Source organism: Loxodonta africana, chromosome 1, assembly GCF_030014295.1.
Source record: "Loxodonta africana isolate mLoxAfr1 chromosome 1, mLoxAfr1.hap2, whole genome shotgun sequence".
NCBI classification, from domain to species: Eukaryota; Metazoa; Chordata; class Mammalia; order Proboscidea; family Elephantidae; genus Loxodonta; species Loxodonta africana.
This window is the reverse complement of record NC_087342.1, coordinates 2775309-2795149: the sequence shown is the minus strand read 5'-3', so window position 1 is coordinate 2795149 and position 19841 is coordinate 2775309. Positions and strand designations below refer to the sequence as shown.

Below are 19841 nucleotides of genomic sequence, written 5' to 3'. Positions count from 1 at the left end.
ATGTAATTTTTTGAAAGCAAATATACACATTTAAAAAAGATAGCCACAAAATATTAATCAAAATTATATAAAGGTAATAGTATAACCAGTGATTCTGCACTTTTTTATTTATGCTTTTCTTTATAGCTTCAGTGTTCTAAAACAGGTATGTATCACCTTATAATCTGATTAATTTTTTGAGACGGCAATGATGAGTATTATGCACTTTAGAAATGTTTCCATAGAAAGTATTTGATTTAAGTGACAGACTGACAAAAAAACATTTTCAACATAAGTGAAAAAAAATCCAATTTGCTTAACATCTAACAAGCTATTATAAATTAAGAAAAAGGCAAACAACCCACCAGAAAAATGGGCAAAGTTTATAAAGATAAAGGTTCACAAAGAAAAACAAATGGTTAATAGACAAATAGATATTCAACATTCCTCATAATTAAAGCAACGTAAACAATGATTAAATACCATTTCTACCTATCCGACCTTACCAACACAGATCTCCTGAGGTGTTACAAAGTAAGTACGCACATACACTGTTGGTGAGAATGAAAACTGATACAGCCTCTTTGGAAGGTAACTGGACAACAAACTTAGAACCCTTAAATGCTCACGACCTTTTGTGCCATGATTCCGCTTCTAGGAATATATCCTACGATATGTGTACACGTGTGTAACGACAAATGTACAAGACGTGAAAGAGAGGAACCAACCACAATGTCCACCAATAGGGTAGTTATGAAGTAAATTATGATACAAGTCATCCAATTTAACACTAGGCAGCCATTAAAAGAATGAATTCGATCCATAAGCAGTGCTAATAGAAAGCATTCTAAACAAGATTCAGAACAGGAAGCACGAGATGCTCAAATTTAAGTTCTTTTAAGAATATATGTATATTCTCCTCACTTGAAATGCATACAGAAAATTTCTGGAAATATACACAGAAATTGTTAAGAGTAGTTATCTCCCAGAAGTAGACTCAGCTAGGAAGGCTACTCATTTTCACCGTATGCCCTTATGTAGTATTTGAATATTTTACTATGAAAATGCATTACTTTTGATAAACAATATTTTTTAATTGTTTTAATTCATTATTATGATATTTAATTCAGCATTGAGCTGAATTGTCTAGAAATTCACTTACAGTACCAGACGCCTGAGAAATTGCTAAAAGTAAATGTTTTAAATTACATATCTACTAAAACTATATTTTCATTATAAAAACCAAAAATCAAACCCGTTGCCCCATCGAGTGAATTCCGACTCATAGAGACCCTACAGGACAGAGTACAACTGCCCTACAGAGTTTCCAAGGAGTGCCTGGTGGGTTTCACCAGCCAACCTTTTGGTTAGTGGCTGTAGCTCTTAACCACTACACCACCAGGGTTTCCATTTCCATTATACACCAAAAAAAAGACAAACCCATTCCCAACTGAGTCAATTCTGACTCATAACGACCTTACAGGACGGAGTAGAACTGCCCCACAGGGTTTCCAAGGAGTGCCTGGTGGATTCAAACTGCTGACCTTTTGGTTAGCAGCCATAGCACTTAACCACTACGCCACAAGGGTTTCCATTATAGGAATGTATATTAAGCATATATCAAACTAAAGCACTTTTGTAAGAAAAAGATGACTAGATTTTTCCTCTTGAAGCCTGCTTTAAAGAAATCTATCTGAAAGACGACGTGACTAATGACACAGCACAATTTTATAAAATTGCTCTATGAGTACATTTGTTCAAGAGTATCTTCGGCTGTCAAAGTTAACATGCATTAACATCAACTTTAAATTTTTCTCTCCAAAACCATATGAAACAAGCACCAGAAGAAATTGTGGCAAATTATTTCCTCCTAGTTCCTTTTACTCAGCTAGTACTTAATATTCTTAGAACTCAGAAACCACGCCTCCTCAAATGACAACTTAGTTTTACATTGTCTCATTATGAATGAGAAGATGTTGCTTGAAAAGATTTTCTGTCTAACATAAAGGCTTTACATATAATATTATCCATCCATTCTATTTTGATGATGAGGTAATAAAATGTTTTTTGGGCTTTTGTTTTGTTTTTTTGCAACTTTCTGTCTTTTTTACCTGCTATCAGTTTCTCTGTATCAGGTAGATGTGTAAACTGCTTTTTGTATTCCTCGTTCCTGTCTTTATAGGTGGAACTTGAAATCTGCAACAATAAAAAATATTAAAGTTCTGTTTAATTGTGATCTTCATTAGATTACTCAATTATAATGCCTAAACAATAAAATGAACTCTAAAATCATATGCTTTTATACAATATTCTATCTCCTTAAATAAAAAAACACATAAACATTTCAAAAAAATCCCAAAAGGAGGCTACTTCCTGCATGATGGAGTGAGGCGTTTGACAAACCTCTCCAGCAAAGCAAATAGATAGCTGAACAAAACTGTGGAAAACAACAATTTCAACACTTGGGAAACTGACCAAAAGTATACAACGAACTGAGATGCATTTGTTCACAAGAAGCCAGGAAACTTGGGTCGGGATTTGGGAGTCTGTGGTACCCTTTCCTGAGACTGCTCCCATTATTCCTTCCCCTCGGCCCACATATCCCCGCAATTAGGTCAGTACATAGTAGTAGGAGGGTGCAGCTGGATGTAAAAACTAGCAGGTATGCTGAAGAGAAGGCTGCCCGGAGAGTGGAGCAGAGAGCAGAAAATGTACACCCAGAAGTGAAAGGGAAAGCCTGAAGCTGTCTGAGTATGGGGCTGCAGTACCAACTGGAGCAAGCAACAAGCTGGGAGGCAGATTAGCTGGGGGCCTTACACAGAGATTCTGGGGGTGAGACAGCCAGGGACGGGCTTGATAAGCTCTGCGTGTATTCCTGGCTGAACAGAGGCTGCGTGCATGTGCGACAGGGAGACTGGCCATGCTATCCACACATTCCTGGCTGGGGACACACGAGGTTTAAGAGGAACATAAAAACTGTGGCAAACTTGAAAATGGCCTGAGTTTTGAATTCATTCCACAGTCTACACACAGGTCTATTGAGAGGAGGAGAAAACCTTACCAGCTACATGTGTTTGAGCACTGCTTCCAATCACTGGCTGCCATAGGGGTGACCCTAGGAAGCTAGCCTTAAAAATAAAGGCAACAACAACAATAATAATACACTGCCCACATGCCACAGGACAAAAAGGTTTTGTATATATCCTTTAATAAAGTTATTTTAAAAAAGTATATATATATATATACCTCCACAACAAGAACCTTTGGGAGTGGGAGAGATGGAATCAGAATCCAAAGCTGCTACAATACGTTCTCTGAATTGTCCAACTGTTGATAAAAATGATGAGACATGCAAAGAAACAGGTAAATGTTACTCATATTAAGGGGGGTAAAGCAGGCAGCAGAAAGTCTCAGATTCCTGAGACGCTGGATTTGGGGACAAAAACCTCAAAGTGGTCAGTATAAGCATGTTCAAGGATTTGGGACTGTCATGGATTATGTCCCCCCAAATAAGTGTGTATCAGCTTGGTTAGGCCATGACTCCCGGTACTGTGTGGTTGTCCTCCATTTTGTGATTGTAATTTTCTGTTACGAGGATTAGGGTGGGATTGTAACACCACCCTTAATCAGGGCACCTCCCTGATCCAAGGTAAAGGGGTTTTCCTGGGGTGTGGTCTGCACTACCTTTTATCTCTCAGAGAGTTGGGGACCTCATACCACCAAGAAAGCATCCCCAGGAGCAGAGCGCGTCTTTTGGACCCGGGATTCCTGCACCTAAGAAGCTTCTCGACCAGGGGAAGACTGAGGACAAGGACCTTCCTCCAGGGCCGACAGAGAGAGAGAAGCTTCCCCTGGAGCTGACGCCCTGAATTTGCACTTGTAACCTACTAGACTAAACTTCTCTTTGTTAAAGCCATCCACTTGTGGTATTTGTGTTATGGCAGCACTTAATGGCTAAGACAGGGACCCATGCTTAACGAATTTGAGGAAAGTAGTATAACAGTGATTCAGTAAGTACAGAACCTCAACAGAGGGATAGAAATTACTAACCAAAAAAGGAAAAAACAAAACATTCTGAAGTTGAAAAGTAGAATAACTTCTTCTGTTTTTACAGATTCAACAGCACCTAACAACAACTCTTTTGCTACTATTTCACATGTCCACTGCGTTTTTCCATCATTATTATTATTTCAATGACCATGTTTTCCATATCCAGAAGCTGTATGTGGTTGTTTTTCACATCTGTCTGGTGTTTTTGATACTGTCTGTGGTGCGATTACTTACTCTTGTGTGTGGCCTTTCTAGCTATGGTCTTGTAACCCCCCACCCAGGTGATTAGGCCGGACTGTGTGATAGGGTAATTGTGGTCCACCAAAGGGACTGGTCAGTTTTGCCTTAAAAGACAGCCAATTCCAGAGCAGGGAGGAGGATTCTACTACCACCAAGAAAGAACAGCCAAGAGTGGACAGTGCATCCTTTAGACCCGGGATCCCTGCACTGAGAAGCTCCTGGAAGCAGGAAACCAAGAGAAAGAGAGAAAGCAAGCTGTAACCCTGAAGACAGTGAGAAGCGGTGGCAGGAAAGACCTGGCACCAGGAAGCCGGGTGGTGGGTTTCCTAGCCCACAGAGAGAAAGCTGAGTGCCTTTGGGAAGAGGCCTAGGTCCAGGGAGAGGTGTGCCTGTGAGCACAGTTGGGAAGAGGCTGTCCTGATGGAAGAACTGTATCCTGAGTGTTCCAGAGACTGAATTGTAATGGTTACTTCCCTAATAAACCCCATAATTACGCGTATGGCCTGTGAGTTCTGCGTGGCCATTGCAATGAATTATCGAACCCAGCAGAGAAGTAGAGAGTGCTGTGCGAGGGATGGTTGGTGTCAGAATTAGTAAAGATGGCGGAGAGAGGAGGTTTGTCTGGCCTCTACCTCATGGGAGTCAGCCTTGCGCTGTTGACCTTGGTTCTCCTTCCCCATGGTGGGGCTGGAGGAGGTCAGACGCTGCTCTCAAGCCATTTTTACACTGTCTTATCTACTTATCATATTTTTAATTCCTTCTATTAAGCTTTTAATAATATCAAATCACTATTAAAAATCAAATAACTATTATATACTCATTATCCGATAGTTTTACTACCTGAAGTTTTGGAGATTCTAATATGCTATTCATTAAATCTCCTTCTACTTACTCATAAAGTATTAAATTCAAGCCCCAAAATGTCATGAGAGATGGACTAGAGTATGTAATCTCAGAACAGAGTTTTTCCCTCACCCCAAGCCCAGGCCTAGACAGACAAGCTTCCCTGTCTTCAACCTGCAGACGTAGGTAGGTTTTTTTCCTAGTCTACCTCTCAAACAGGGTATAACTCTTCAAGAATCATGGTTCTACAGGGTCCTCAGTTCAACTCACAAGAGTTCAAGGCATCATCTTCTATCCCTGTGTGACCACTGAAGCTTTGGTTACTGAGACTAGCAAGCTCCTCAGGGTTGCCTCAGCATTACCTCACGTGCGTTCAACTCCGCTAATAGGCTCTTTTTCTTTTTTAAGCCCCTTAGGAAATTTCCCTTGCTATTTTGTGAGCCCAGACAGGCATTCTGAAGAGATGTTTGTAACATTTTATCCAGTATTTCTATGTACTTTGTAGCAGAAGAGCTACAAATGTTAATAAAATGAAATAAACAAATAAAAATATTACATACCATTCCTCTATAATTAAATGTAAAAATGTTAGATATCTTAAGTTTTTCAAACAATATCTCAGTATCTATACTTAAAATTTTAAAACTTGGATAAAATATGTTTTTAATAATGTAAATTTGGAAATGAGTTTATCCTTTTTATCAGTCAACAAAGTGAAAATGTGAAATATCCTTTATAAACTGGAATAAACCCAAGATATGTTGACTTTGAGAACAAAGTGTGCTATAAACACACTAATTAATTCTCATGGGTTTCTTTGTTTTTTTAACAGTGCAACATTAATTAATTCTCATGACGTACATAAAAATCAGGTTTGTGGCAAGTTTTAACTTCCATATGTAAGTAGAAAAAAACTTACCTGTGACTAACATGACTAGGATCATGTAATAAGTCAATAATAAAGTACAGAATCAAGACTTCTGACTTCTTTTACATTAAAAACCTTGACTATGATCTAGAGAACTTCGAATCCAAATATTTTTCTTAAAAAATCAGTACAGTAATTTCTGTAACTATGTAGATGCTTCAAAATCTAGACTGGTTTTTATATTTTTGAATGTTTTCAAATGAATAAATTTGCAGAAATTTTTGTAGAAATTCTCTTAGTTTATCTCTTTTTTTTCCTACTGCCCTTCTCAAGTCAGAAAGCTGAGAAATTTGAGATTTCATGTCTTCTTTATTCTATGTATATACATATCAAGATTTTCAGATACACAACTATTCAAATAAAGACGCCAAGGTCTCCTAAATAAATTTAATTTTAGTTACACAATTCAGAACTCTTTATAAATCCCTCCACTTTTAAAGTATGATTATCAACTAAATCAGCTATTAAGGAAATAAATATATACTAATGGCAAGTATTAAAGAGGAATTTAATACTAATGAAATACCAAGGTACAAAAAAAACACTAAATATTAAGTACCTCACCCAAAGCACTATTACGTCTATCAAAAAATCCAATTAAGTATGTCATCTTCTAAGCACACACCACAGAAAACCTCAAGGGTTTTTTTCGTCTCCCAGTAGTTGCTAACTCTACGTGAGCAAGAGAAACTACCATAAAGAAATGCGTCTTTTGCAGATCTCTGCTTTCCTCCCTGGGACCTTAATCCATCTGGAATATCATTATTTCAGTCAGGAAGAAAATGGATTTTTTTGTCTGTTTATGGGTTAGTTTGTTTTTGGCTATGTATTTTTACTAACAGTTAAAGGACAAAAAGTATAAATACCTATTTGTCATCTTTAAATTTAATTTTTCATTTCAAATAATTTTTATAACTTCATTAGGATTTAAAAGTTAATAAACTTATTTCCCACAATTAGAATTAAATATTTAAATTATAAAATTAAAAATACACCCAGTCCTCACTTATCGACATGGTTAGGTTCCAAAGACCAGGCCATTATGCAAAAATCGGTGTTACGTGAAAATGGAGAACGACCTCATCCAATCACAAAATGGAGGATGACTACATCATTACATAACTGCCAAATTACATCATTACATAACTACCAAACCACTGAGAATCATGGCCCAGCTAAGCTGACAGATAATTTTAATTACCTTGGCCAGCATTACTCTCATCTTGCACCTCGACGTTCATTACTGCCAGATGTATGTTGTTAATACGCAAAACAGTAGGATAGTAGATTTTTTGTTATTGTCACAAATGCAAAATGGACAAACCTTGAAAACATTATGCCAAGTGAAATAAGTTGGTCACGAAAGGACAAATATATAATCCTGCTTGTATATAATGGGCAAATGCATAGAGACGACAGCATATCAGTGGTTAACAGGGCCGGCAGGGAGAGGCAGAGAGGGAGTCCTAGCTTAGGGGGCATGGAGTTTCTGTGAACAGTGGTGGGATAATCTGGAAAAGGATGCTGGTGATGGCTGCACAACATGATGAACACAGTCAATGCCACTGAGATGTTCACTGTTGCTGTGTGCCGCTGGGTCAGTTCTGCCTCCTAGCAGCCCTGTGACACAGCGCAGCTGCCCCGTGACGTCTTCCTGGCTGAATTTTACAGAAGCAGATCACCAGGTCTTTCTCCCGCACGGCTGCCGAGTGGGGTCAAGCCGTCGACCTTTGGTTAGCAGCTAAACACTTAACCATTGGTGTCACTAGGGCTCCTGACATAGTTTTTCACTACAATAAAAAGATTTTTTTTAAGCTATGGTGTTTTAATCATAGTCCTTTAAATTAGAGTCCAACTATAAGAGAGACGGTTACTAGCCAATCTGTTAAACAGCATGAGATTAAACAGATATGGTCTATGAGAAAACCACCTTAGCAGAAAAAACAAAAAATCTTCTAATAAGCTTTGCTTTCTTTTTTTTTTTTATATACCTTTTAGTAGTCTTCACAATTTTTTTTTATTTGTAGGGAGACATCAAAATGCATTTTCCAATATTATAAATAACGCCCGTTGCTATTGAGTCAATTCCGACTTGTAGTGACCCTATAGGACGGAGTAGAACTGTCCCATAGAGTTTCCAACGAGCGCCTGGAGGATTCAAACTGCCCACCTTTTGGTTAGCAGCTGTAGCTCTTAACCACTATGCCACCAGGGTTTCCTCTTTTTGATAGACTCCTTCCTAAAGTAAAAACGCACAAAACTCAAACCCCTCTGATGTTCCAGTGAACTGAATCTGACATTTTTTTTTCCCTTTGCTTAAGTACCAGGTCATGCGTCTCATGAAAGTTTTCTCATTATCCTCCTGGTCTTCCTGATGTTGAGCTTGGCTCCCCTGTGAATCTGCCACCCTACCGAACTCATTCAATTCCTGTATCATTGCACAGAGAGTGTGGAAGGAAAACAGAAACATGGCGGGGTCTGTGGCACAAGCAGATAGATATAAGACGGTCGAGGAAAACTGTGTTACTTTCCTGACTTCTTAAACACAGCTACTTAGAGTACTGTATCAGAATCTACTGAGCGGTACAGCCCTCCGCATGAAGGTGTAAGCTGCTATCCTTTTTGAGCTCCTGCTGTCATTTCTTGCTGATGTCTGTGTGTTACCGTCAAGTAACTCGCCTACCTCCAGTATTCTATTCAACCATAAAATGGGGAGCAACCAGGCTTATTAAAAATAGGTCAAAAGTATATTAAAGAAGTTCCAAATGACCGCTTGAGGAATTCTCCATTACAAGATATATCAACATGAACTCTGAATTAGCTACTCAGGGCCCTTTTTGTTTTTGTTTGCTTCTGAACTTTTGATAGTTCTCGTTTCTGGGTAACTGACCTCTGTAAAGGCCTGTAAAACCTCTCAGCTCCTGTCTTTGTCTTTAAATCTGTCCTGTGTGAATTCATAGGTACCGGGGCTAAGCCAAAGTACACCTTGGATACTATAAACCAGTGCTTCTCAAGCTTTAATGTGGGGATCTTAGGAAAATGAAAATTCTGATTCAGGAGGTCTGAGGTTGGGCCCAGGATTCTGCACTGGAAACAAGCTGCCAGGTGATACTATTTCTGCTGGCCCCACATATTACATGTTGAATAGCAAGGCTCTAGAACACATACACTGGAGCCCTGGTGGTGAAATGGTTAAGCGCTCAGCTGCTAACCAAAACGTCAGCAGTTCAGACCCACCAGCCTGCAGCCTCCTTCCTTAAAGATTTACTGCCTTGGAAACCCTAGGGGACAGTTCTACTCTGTCCTGTAGGGTCCCTATGAGTCAGAATTCGACTAGACAGCAATGGGTTTTGGGGTTTTAGAACACATACTTCTTCTTTTTCTCCCTTCTCTTATTTCTATATAATCTCATTTCCTTTTCTGGCTTTAAGTCGGTCAAAAAAAATAACGAAAGTAACCGGTTAGCCCTGTAGACAGCCCTTGGTGCTATAAAGGTTACCCAATTTCTATTTAGCATAAGTGATAAAAATCATAGCAAGGAGAGGTCAAAACATCACAGTGGTCATAAAAACTTTTCTAAAATGTGACCAAAAATACTATAGTCAATATGCATGACATGATTTTTAGGATATGTAGTTATTTTTACATATTTCTTAGCAACTAAATATTTCTGATACAGTACTCTAAGTGGCTGTGTTTAAATATTTCCTGAGAATAGGGTTCAAAAGATTTTATGATAATAAGCCAGGAGAGAGGCATGGCCCATATCCTTTCTCAAAGTCTTCAGAGGAATCAACACAACCAATACCCTGATCTTATATTCCCAATCTCCAGAACTGTGAGACAGTAAATTTCTGTTCTTACAAGCCAAAAAAAAAAAAAATTATAATAACCTTCTTAGTAGAAGACAGGAGCTGTTATTCACATTAACTCAATAGCATTCTAATGAACTGAACTGATAATTATGATGAGAACGATGGTGCTCGTACTACTCCTTATAATCTGTCAATATTATGCTTTTTTCAGTCTACTCAAAAACTATAAGAAATTCTGTTCCCAAGTATTCCTAATCCTCAAGATATCAGCTTTCTCAAAAACTAATAGAACTATATATGTCTTATAATCATATCTAAATTTCACTTATCATTGTATTATACCAGATTATATCACATGGCTCATAAATCTCCTGGAAATTGCTAGATTTAGAATGAGCCCTTTAATATAATAAATGTTAGCACTGTTATAGTAACAGAAATTTTGTTCTTATAAAAAAGACTCTTTGAGACATCAATACACCTCATCAACAAGCAGTTGTCTCATTTTACAGGGGTGAAACCTGAAGCAGACCAGGTTATGTAACCAACTGAGGACAGTGCAAACAGAATAGGACACTCCTAACTTTAAAGTTCATCTTCTAATCACCATACTCCACAGGTCAAACACTGGCAAACTTCATTTTAGGTACAGGAATTCATTTTAAAGGTCAAAATTATGTAAAACAGCTGACTTCTCAGTAACACACAGAAATATGGTTTCTTCACAATGTTAGTCTCTTGCCAGCGGAGTAAACAACGACGTAAGGGGAACCCAATTCCCTGGTGTAGTTTTCTCACGGAAACTGAAGGAGATAATTCCACTTCATCAAGCCAGACAACAGTGCCTTCTAGTGGTCAAAGGAGAGCATAACCACAATTGTCTTCGGGTATCTTTATCTGGATTAATATCTAAACACCTGAAATCTAGAAGGTAATTAGATAACCTATAAATATATGACAACTAAATTGCTTCAGACATAAACAAAATGTGTGTTAAAAAATATTACCCAAAAGCTCCAGTCACCACTCCAGGTATGTAAATTTGCTCCCTGTGTTTTCGCTGGCATGACATTACTCTCATCCACAATTGGACTAGGGATTTCCTCTAACTCCTCCTGTAACTCAGTGGCAAGGCTTGAATCTCCTTCATTTATTACCTGTAAACAAGTATCAGATGATTTATTTAATGGGAAATGCCCATTTTAAAAAGGAAAAGTTAATATCCAAAACATATAACTTGACTTTTAAACATTAAACATACAGAAAACAGTAATTCATGTTTTTGCTTATGTAGCTCATACATTTATACAGGCAACAAATCTTTTCCAACTACTATTATCTGTTTGGTAGTTTACATGGTCCTAGAGTTACAGAGGTGAATAAAACCAAGTCCTTAACCTTCAGGAGTTCATGCTGTCCGGGAAAACAAACAAGATACAATGTAATAGGAGAGTTAATTGGTACAGCTATTTTGGAGAATAATCTGCAATGTCTACTGGAGTCTAATCCCCACGAGTCTGTTACTTTGTCAACTGTGGGAGCTTGCGTATTGCTGTGATGCTGGAAGCTATGCCACCAGTATTAAAATACCAGCAGTGTCCCCATGGTGGACAGGTTTCAGCTGAGCTTCCAGGCTAAAACAGACAAGGAAGAAGGACCTGGCATCTACTTCTGAAAAAAATTAGCCAGTGAAAACCTTATAAATAGCAGCGGAACATTGCCTGATATAGTGCCAGAAGATGAGTCCCTCAGGTTGATAGGTACTCAAAAGACGAGTTGACCTTGATGACATGGACTTTCATTTGATGATGTAGCATGACTCAAAATCAGAGGAAACCCGCAAACATCCACATCAGAAAACAGAATATACAAAGTATAAATCTAGGAAAATTGGAAATTGTAAAAAATGAAATAGAATGCATAAACATTGATATCCTAAGCATCAGTAAGCTGAAATCAACTGGTATTGGCCATTTTGAATTGGATAATCATACGGTCTACTATGCTGGGAATGACAAATTGAAGAGGAATGGTGTTGCATTCATCGTCAAAAAGAACATTTCGAGACGTATCCTGAAGTTCAACACTGTGAGTGATAGGATAATATCCATACACCTACAAGGAAGACCAGTTAATATGACCATTACTCAAATTTACGCACCAACCACTGAGGCCAAAGATGAAGGAATTGAAGATTGCTACCAACTTCTGAAGCCTGAATTGACTGAACATGCAATCAAGATGCACTGATAATTGCTGGTGACAGAATGCAAGAGCTGGAAACAGAGAAGGACTGGTAGTTGGAAAATACGGCCTTGGTGATAGAAAAAATGCCAGAGATCACATGATAGAATTTTGTAAGACCAACGACTTCTTCATCACAAATATCTTTTTTCAACAACATAAATGGAGACTATACACGTGGCCCTCGCCGGATAGAATACACAGGAATTAAATCAACTACATCTGTGGAAAGAGATGACGGAAACACTCAGTATCATCAGTCAAAACGCGGCCAGAGGCTGACTGTACAGCAGACCATCAATTGCTCATATGCAAATTGAAGTTGAAGAAAATCAGGACAAGTCCAAGAGAGTCAAAGTATGACCTTGAGTATATCCCAACTGAATTTAAAGACCATCTCAAGAACAGATTTGACACATTGAACACTAATGACCAAAGACCAGACAAGTTGTGGAATGACATCAAGGACATCATACAAGAAGAAAGCAAGAGGTTATTTTAAAAAGACAGGAAAGAAAAGACCACAATGGATGTCAGAAGAGACTCTGAAACTTGCTATTGAACGTTGAATACCTAAAGCTAACAGAAGAAAAGGTGAAGTAAAAGAGCTGAACAGACGATTTCAAAGGGCAACTTGAGAAGACAAAGTAAAGTATTATAATGAAATGTACAAAGACCTGGAGTTAGAAAACCAAAAGGGAAGAACATGATCAGCATTTCTCAAGCAGCAAGAACTGAAGAAAAAATTCAAGCCTCCAGCTGCAATACTGAAGGATGCTATGGGGAAAACATTAAACAATGGAGGAAGCATCAAAAGAAGATGCAGGAGGTGGGGCCAAGATGGCGGCATAGCCAGATGCTTCCAGTGAACCCTCTTATAACAAAGACCTGAAAAAACAAATGAAACAATTACATTTATGACAAGCTAGAAGCCCTGAACATCAAAGGCAAAGTCAGAAAACAGACTGAGCACCAGGGAGAAGGAGAGACGGTTCAGAAGCAGAGAGGAGTTGCCGGGCCTGAATCGCCAGAAACCCTCAGGCTATGGCAGGCTGGTGGTAGTGTTCGGCCACAGTTTCCTCAGGGAGAAACAGCCAGTCGCAGAGCCTAACACCTCTGGAACCAGAGAAGAACAGCGCTCTCAGCAAAAGCTAAGTACTTGCATGTATTTTACCGTGCCCCCAGCCCCCAAGCTGGACTCAATGGCTGTCAATTTCCCTGGGCCTGATAAAGGTCCTGTAGTGCACCCTAAGCCATTCTCCCAGCCTTGGAGAAGGAATAAATTCACAGTTTGGGAAAAGATAATCTGCCAGCTACACTAACTGGGGGAGCTCAAGACAGAAGCAGCTCCTGTCCAGGAATAACAGTCCATAGACTTTGAATACCCTTCCCCCCTGCATGGACCTGTGTGGGCCTATTTCAGGAGAATAGCCCCTTGTTGGCAGACTGCAACTGTTTCTGCTGTGCAGTGGAGAGGTGGGTGTTTGATGTTTGACACCACTTTGTCTATTAAACAGGGTCCTTACCTACCCACATCAGGGACATAAGGACTGGAGGCTCCACTCAGTTCACCCAGCCACCCACGACAGGGGTCCAAGGATAACTGGTACCTCCCAGTCCTTACAACCAAAAGCACCGCTGGGTGCCCAAGGTCCGACTGCGGAACCCACCCACCTGTGCGCTCTAGAGAACAGGTATGCACCTCCTCACAGACACTCAGGGGACAGTTGTCAACCCCCTGCCTTGTTCAGAGCGTGACACCCTGCCGCAACCAGATACCGGTACCTACACCAATCACCCCTATCCTTCTAAGACTAGGATGGAGCCTGTAACACACATTTGATGACCAACTACCTGGACACCTGAGCTGAATCCATACAAGAAAAGTGAATGGAATCCTAGGCTCATATACCTGGTAACAGCTCTAGCCATCTGGTGACAGGACATCAGAGCTTCGAAGGCAAAAATAATCAAGCTAGCTCACTCAAGCAACCCATTTGGGCATATCAAAACAAAACAAAGCAAGAAGCTAGGATACAGTAAGCAAACATAAAATAAAATAATACAATAACTTATAGATGGCTTGGAGACAACAGTCAGTAACAAATCACATGAAGAAGCAGACCACGATCACTTCAACAAGCTCTCAAAACAAAGAACAAGGGATCTTCTGGATGAAGGTGCCTTCCTGGAATTACCAGATGCAGAATACAAAAGATTAATATACAGATCTCTTCAAGACATCAGAAAGGAGATGAGGTAATATGCAGAACAAGCCAAGAAACACACAGATAATGCAGTTGAAGAAATTAAAAAGGTTATTCAATAACATAATGAAAAATTTAATAAGCTGGAAGAATCCTTAGAGAGACAGCAATCAGAAATTCAGAAGATTAACATTTAAATTACAGAATTAGACAACTCAACAGAAAGCCAGAGCAGAATTGAGCAAGTAGAAGGCAGAACTGGTGAGGTCGAAGATAAAGCACCTGGCACCAACATATTTGAACAAAAATCACATAAAAGAATTTTTAAAAAATGAAGAAACCCTAAGAATCATGTGGGACTCTATCAAGAGAAATAACCTACGAGTGATCAGAGTACCAGAACAGGGAGGGATAACAGAAAATACAGAGAAATTGTTGAAGATTTGTTGGCAGAAAACTTCCCTGATATCATGAAAGATGAGAAGATATCTATCCAAGATGCTCATCGAACTCCATATAAGGTAGATCTTAAAAGAAAGTCACCAAGACATATTATAATCAAACTTGCCAAAACCAAAGATAAAAAGAGAATTTTAAGAGCAGCTAGGGATAAACGAAAAGTCACCTACAAAGAAGAGTCAATAAGATCGGACCACTTAGCAGAAACCACGCAGGTGAGAAGGCAGTGGGATGACATATAAAGCACTGAAGGAAAAAAAATTGCCAGCCAAGAATCATATACCCAGCAAAACTGTCTCTCAAATATGAAGGTGAAATTAGGACATTTCCAGGTAAACAGAAGTTTAGGGAATTCATAAAAACCAAACCAAAACTACAAAAAATACTAAAGGGAGTTCTTTGATTAGAAAATCAATAATATCAGATATCAACCCAAGACTAGAACACTAGACAGAGCAATCCGATGTCAACGCAGATAGAGAAATCACAAAAATAAATCAAGATTAAAAAATGCTCAAAACAGGGAAACAGAGATGTCATTATGTAAAAGAAGATAACTTTAAAACAATAAAGAGGAACTAAGAAATGTAGTCATGGGTCTTTCATATGGAGAGGAAGACAAGGCAATATAAAGAAATAAAAGTTAAGTTTAAACTCAGAAAAACAGGGGTAGATATAGGACAGAGTATAACTGCTCCATAGGGCTTCCAAGGCTGTAATCTTTAAGGAAGCAGGCCGCCACATCTTTCTCAGGAGGAGCGGCTGGTCAGTTTGAACCATTGACCTTTCGGTTAGCAGCCGAGCACATAGCCACTTCACCACCAGGGCTCATTCATCCAACCAGCAGCCATTAAATATTCTGCTATTACAGATTTGCTGATATGTTCTGTTTGGTGCCTATTTAAGCAGCCTCTCAGCCAGTTTGCCTTCACCTCCAAAGGGAAACAACATGCCTTTACCCAGTTACTCATGGTTACCTCAACAACCTTGCCAAACAACCTTCCCAGGCAAGATCTTAACTGTATCCAGTCTTCTGCATTCATGACAGCCTCCTCTTGAGGACATTAATTTGACACACTCAGCATATACAAATACAAAGGCACACACAAAAAGGAGATGGACCATCGCCCCACACACAGCAAAAAGCCTGCCACTTTGGTTAAATTTCTGAAAATTATTTGGCAAACCAAGGGCCACTCCATCCCTGACACTATTAAGAAACAGCGATTGACCCTCTCAGCAACCACAACACTAAAACAAGGTCTTTAAGGATTCTACAAGCAACATAGTCCTCATTTACAAATTTTACTTAAGCCCAGTGATGTTATTTGCAAATAAGCTCAATTTGAATATGGCTCCCTAAAACAAAAGGCTCTGGAATCTGTCTAAACACAATGCAATGGGCACTCCCATTAGTGCCTCCCCACTCCCGACCTCCCACAAAATCTCTCCTTGTAGGGACTTTAGCAACCTCCCCTCATGACTCCTGGAGTCTCTGGACCACTCGTAATGTCCATAAATTATCTACAGGCTTCTGATGCAAGAAACTGCCCTCCCTGGCCCCACACTATGTGCCATTAGAGAAGACTGCTGGCAGCTTACTGGGCTCTCCTAGAAACACAGGTTCTCACAGGCCCCGAGCCTGTGACTCTCCATATCCAGCTGCCATCATGCCTTCACCATGGAAGCAGCACTGGCAAGCTCAGCACAGCCACCAGAGCTTCCCCTGTATGGGACAGAGCCAAACCTGGGCCCTCTGGAGTATCCCACATGCATGAGGGCTGGCCTCCCTGTCCTCAATCCTGTGTCAGATGCCTTGGTACCAGAGGAGGTGACCCCCTTCCTGGACTCTTAGGATGCCTGGGGAGTCCCCTGGGTTCAACTGAGTGAACAACGGGAGTTTGTACACTTTATGCATCACCATCACACATTTGGAGCTTGCTGGAGAGCTGCTGCTGTCCCCGATAAAGGATGGGACCAAGGGTCAGCACCACTGGCTGAATTTCAGGCGATCTTAACACTGGATGCTACAGCCAATGGTCGGTGCCATCTACACATTTTTGTAGACCCTTGGATCACTCCCTAAGAGTTTCCCCCTTTGGTGTAAAGAGCTCTGGGAATCTCTTGCCTCCCAGACACCCAAAATACCAATCAAGGTCATACATGTCTCCACATACACTAAAGCCACAATACAAGGCCTTACCAGGACACTCCTTATCCCCTTTGGAGTTCCAGACATTACTTATAGGGACCAAGGCACTCATTTCACTTCTCAGAATACACAATGCTGGGCTCTTGAACAAGGCATTCAATGGAACTTTCACCTTTGTTACTGGCCTCACCTTGCAGATCTCAGAGAGCACTATACTGGCCTACTTAAATAAGTTCAATTAAATAAAAATGTCACATTTCAGTCACCAAACATCAGGGATCAGTTATAATAAGGAATCTGACTCGATTTTTTGATGTTTGAATGCTGGCAGGTTTTAAGCCTCACCCTTTTCTTTCCCCCTTCTGCCCCACATCTGGCAATCTGATAAGAAAGCCTGGATGCTCCTCCTTTGGTGCAAGTGGGAAACCATGCAAGCCCCTGCCTTCCCACCACACCTCTCACACCTACAATAAAAAAAAAAAAAAAACCCATGCCAGACTCCTTTCCTCGCTCCCAAGCCATTTCAGACCTGCTTAAGAGGCCTGCCCTGCTCTCTCCAGAGGCCTCAATTGTTAAGTAATAAATCTTTCCGTGTCCTTAGTGTATGTGTGTACGTGTAACCTAATCGGTATCAACATTAGAATAAAATTTGGGGTGGAAGGCCACCCTGGGTTTGTAAGGTGCCACAACAGATTCCTATCTCTATAACTAGTTAGCTGTATGATCCTGGGCAGAGTCACCCAATTTCTCTGTTTCTGTGACTCTACAAAAAGGATGATAATTCTCTCTAGTCTGGACAATAAACTCACTGAGGGCAGGGATCATGTCTGTTTTTCTTATCATCTTATCCCAAAACCCACTGCCAGGGACATAGTTGAATAAAGGACTGATAGGGTTCATGAATATCTATCTTGCCTACAACCTAGTATGCTTTGAGAATCCATTGGAATAATACCAAAAAAAAAAAACAAATCCAGTGCCATCAAGTCGATTCCGACTCTTAGCAACCCTATAGGACAGAGTAGAACTGCCCCACAGAGTTTCCAAGGAGCGCCTGGCGGATTTGAACTGCCGACCTTTTGGTTAGCAGCCATAGCACTTAACCACTACGCCACCAGGGTTTCCATTGGAATAATACATTCATTTATTTGTTCAACAATCATTAGAGTGCCTATCTTGTTTGTTTTGTAAACCATAAAATGCTACTTAAAAACAAAAGTGGACCTTACCCTGAAGATTAAATAAGGCTTTCCATGTTATGAAACAGAGTAATAAATAACAAAACTAGTTGAAACCAAAAACTTGGTTGCCAGCACAGTGACCTAAACTATCCACAGTTCTGAGCCTTTTTATCAAGTTAAGGGAAGCGGGGGAGCATGGATAAACGTGATACTGGGTCAGAATCAGGACAATGGAGTCTGACTCTGGTTCCTGAGGTTGAAACATCTGGACTAGGACATTTCAGGACAGCGGGTCACTAGGGTTGGTGTCACCCAGTGCAGTAATTCACGGGGGCCTCCCAACCCATGGACCTCCTCAAGTACCAGACCACATAGAATTCTTCGTAATTTTTTTATATTAATGTTACTCGTTAATCCGTAATTCCCATATACCACTCCTTTTCCTTTAATTACCACTTCATTCTCAAAAAGCTATTGATATATATATAAAAAAAAAAAAGCTATGGATATAGGTTCACAAATGCTAATTACCACAACATTGCAACTAAAACACCAGAAAATTTGACAAAATGAGCTACTATAAAAACACCAGGAGCAAACCCAAAAACAACCTGGAGTGCTTGTAGCCTGCAGACAAACCACGTGATTGGAAGCGTCATTGAAATTGGGTCATAATGCCAGCTCCGACCAGAGCGCATTAGAAGGTCCAAACTGTAAATTTGCCTACAGTTTTAGCCTTATAGGTATATTGATGGAAACCCATGGTGGTCTGGTGGTTAGGAGCTATGGCTGCTAACCAAAACGTCAGCAGTTCGAATCCACCAGGTGCTCCTTGGAAACTCCATGGGGCAGTTCTACTCTGTCCTGTAGGGTCGCTATGAGTTGGCATCCACTAGATGACAATGGGGTTAAGGTATATTGATACATGTAATCTGGACTTATGAAAAATGTTTTTGTTGCTAGAACTGTAGGGATACTTTTATTTTAAAAAATCGATCTCTGCTCAAACACTGCACGAAAATTTTAAAGGCAGTTATTTTGGTGTCACCCCTCCGACAGCGTCACCCGGCGCGGTCCGCACCCCCACGCCCCTCTAGGGACGACACTGTCCCCAGATGTCCCAGTCCAGATGTCCCAGCCCCAGACACCTGAGTCAGGCTCCATTGTTCTGCTTCCGCCCCCTTCCCTTGACCACCAGCCCTCGATAATGAGGCTCAGGACCGCAGACAGCCGAAGTCGCCGTGCTGTCAGCCAAGGGCCCGGTTTCAGCCAGCTGTTACTGACTTCCCCATCTGAGAAAACGCGCGGCTGACGTCCCCCCACCACCCAGAGGGCAAAGTCTGCAGGGACAGGGAACCCGTCTCCATGGTGACGGCCTCTCCAAACTACTCCCAATGGCACCCAGGAAACGGAAGGGCAGAAGTCACTGTCGTAAGCTCCGAAAGTTCGCAGGACCCCCCATCACGGGAAACGCTGCCAGGTAAAGCCACCGCTTCCTCTCCCGCCCCAGCGAGGCGCCGCTCACCTGGCACCCAGGCAAAGCGCCCTCCATCGCGGCGCCCTCTGCGCAGGCGCGTCCCCGCGCGCCCCGCCCACCGCGCCCGCCACCGCCCCGAGCGCCCTCTAGGGTCCTGGCGGGGCGCCTTGCGCCCTCTGCCGGCAGTTGCGAGTCATTGCCTTTGGTTGATTCAGGATAGGGTCGCTGTGAGTCGGAATCGACTCCAGGGCGTTGGGTTTGGGTTA

General features: G+C 40.8%; 1 protein-coding gene across 3 annotated transcripts in view; it reads right to left on the bottom strand.

Annotated features, from left to right (window-relative positions):
* GRAMD1C (GRAM domain containing 1C) overlaps positions 1 to 19654 on the bottom strand; it is a 110658-nt gene extending 91004 nt beyond the window's left edge. For all 3 annotated transcript variants that reach the window (XM_023551783.2, XM_023551784.2, XM_064281474.1), the window contains exons 1-3: positions 19624 to 19654; positions 10863 to 11012; positions 2091 to 2175 (exon numbers count right to left, since the gene is read on the bottom strand). In XM_023551783.2, the coding sequence (XP_023407551.2) occupies positions 2091 to 2175; positions 10863 to 11012; positions 19624 to 19650 (262 nt within the window). In that variant the 5' untranslated portion in view covers positions 19651 to 19654. The remainder of the gene's footprint in view (positions 1 to 2090; positions 2176 to 10862; positions 11013 to 19623) is intronic.
* Positions 19655 to 19841: the final 187 nt, after the last annotated feature.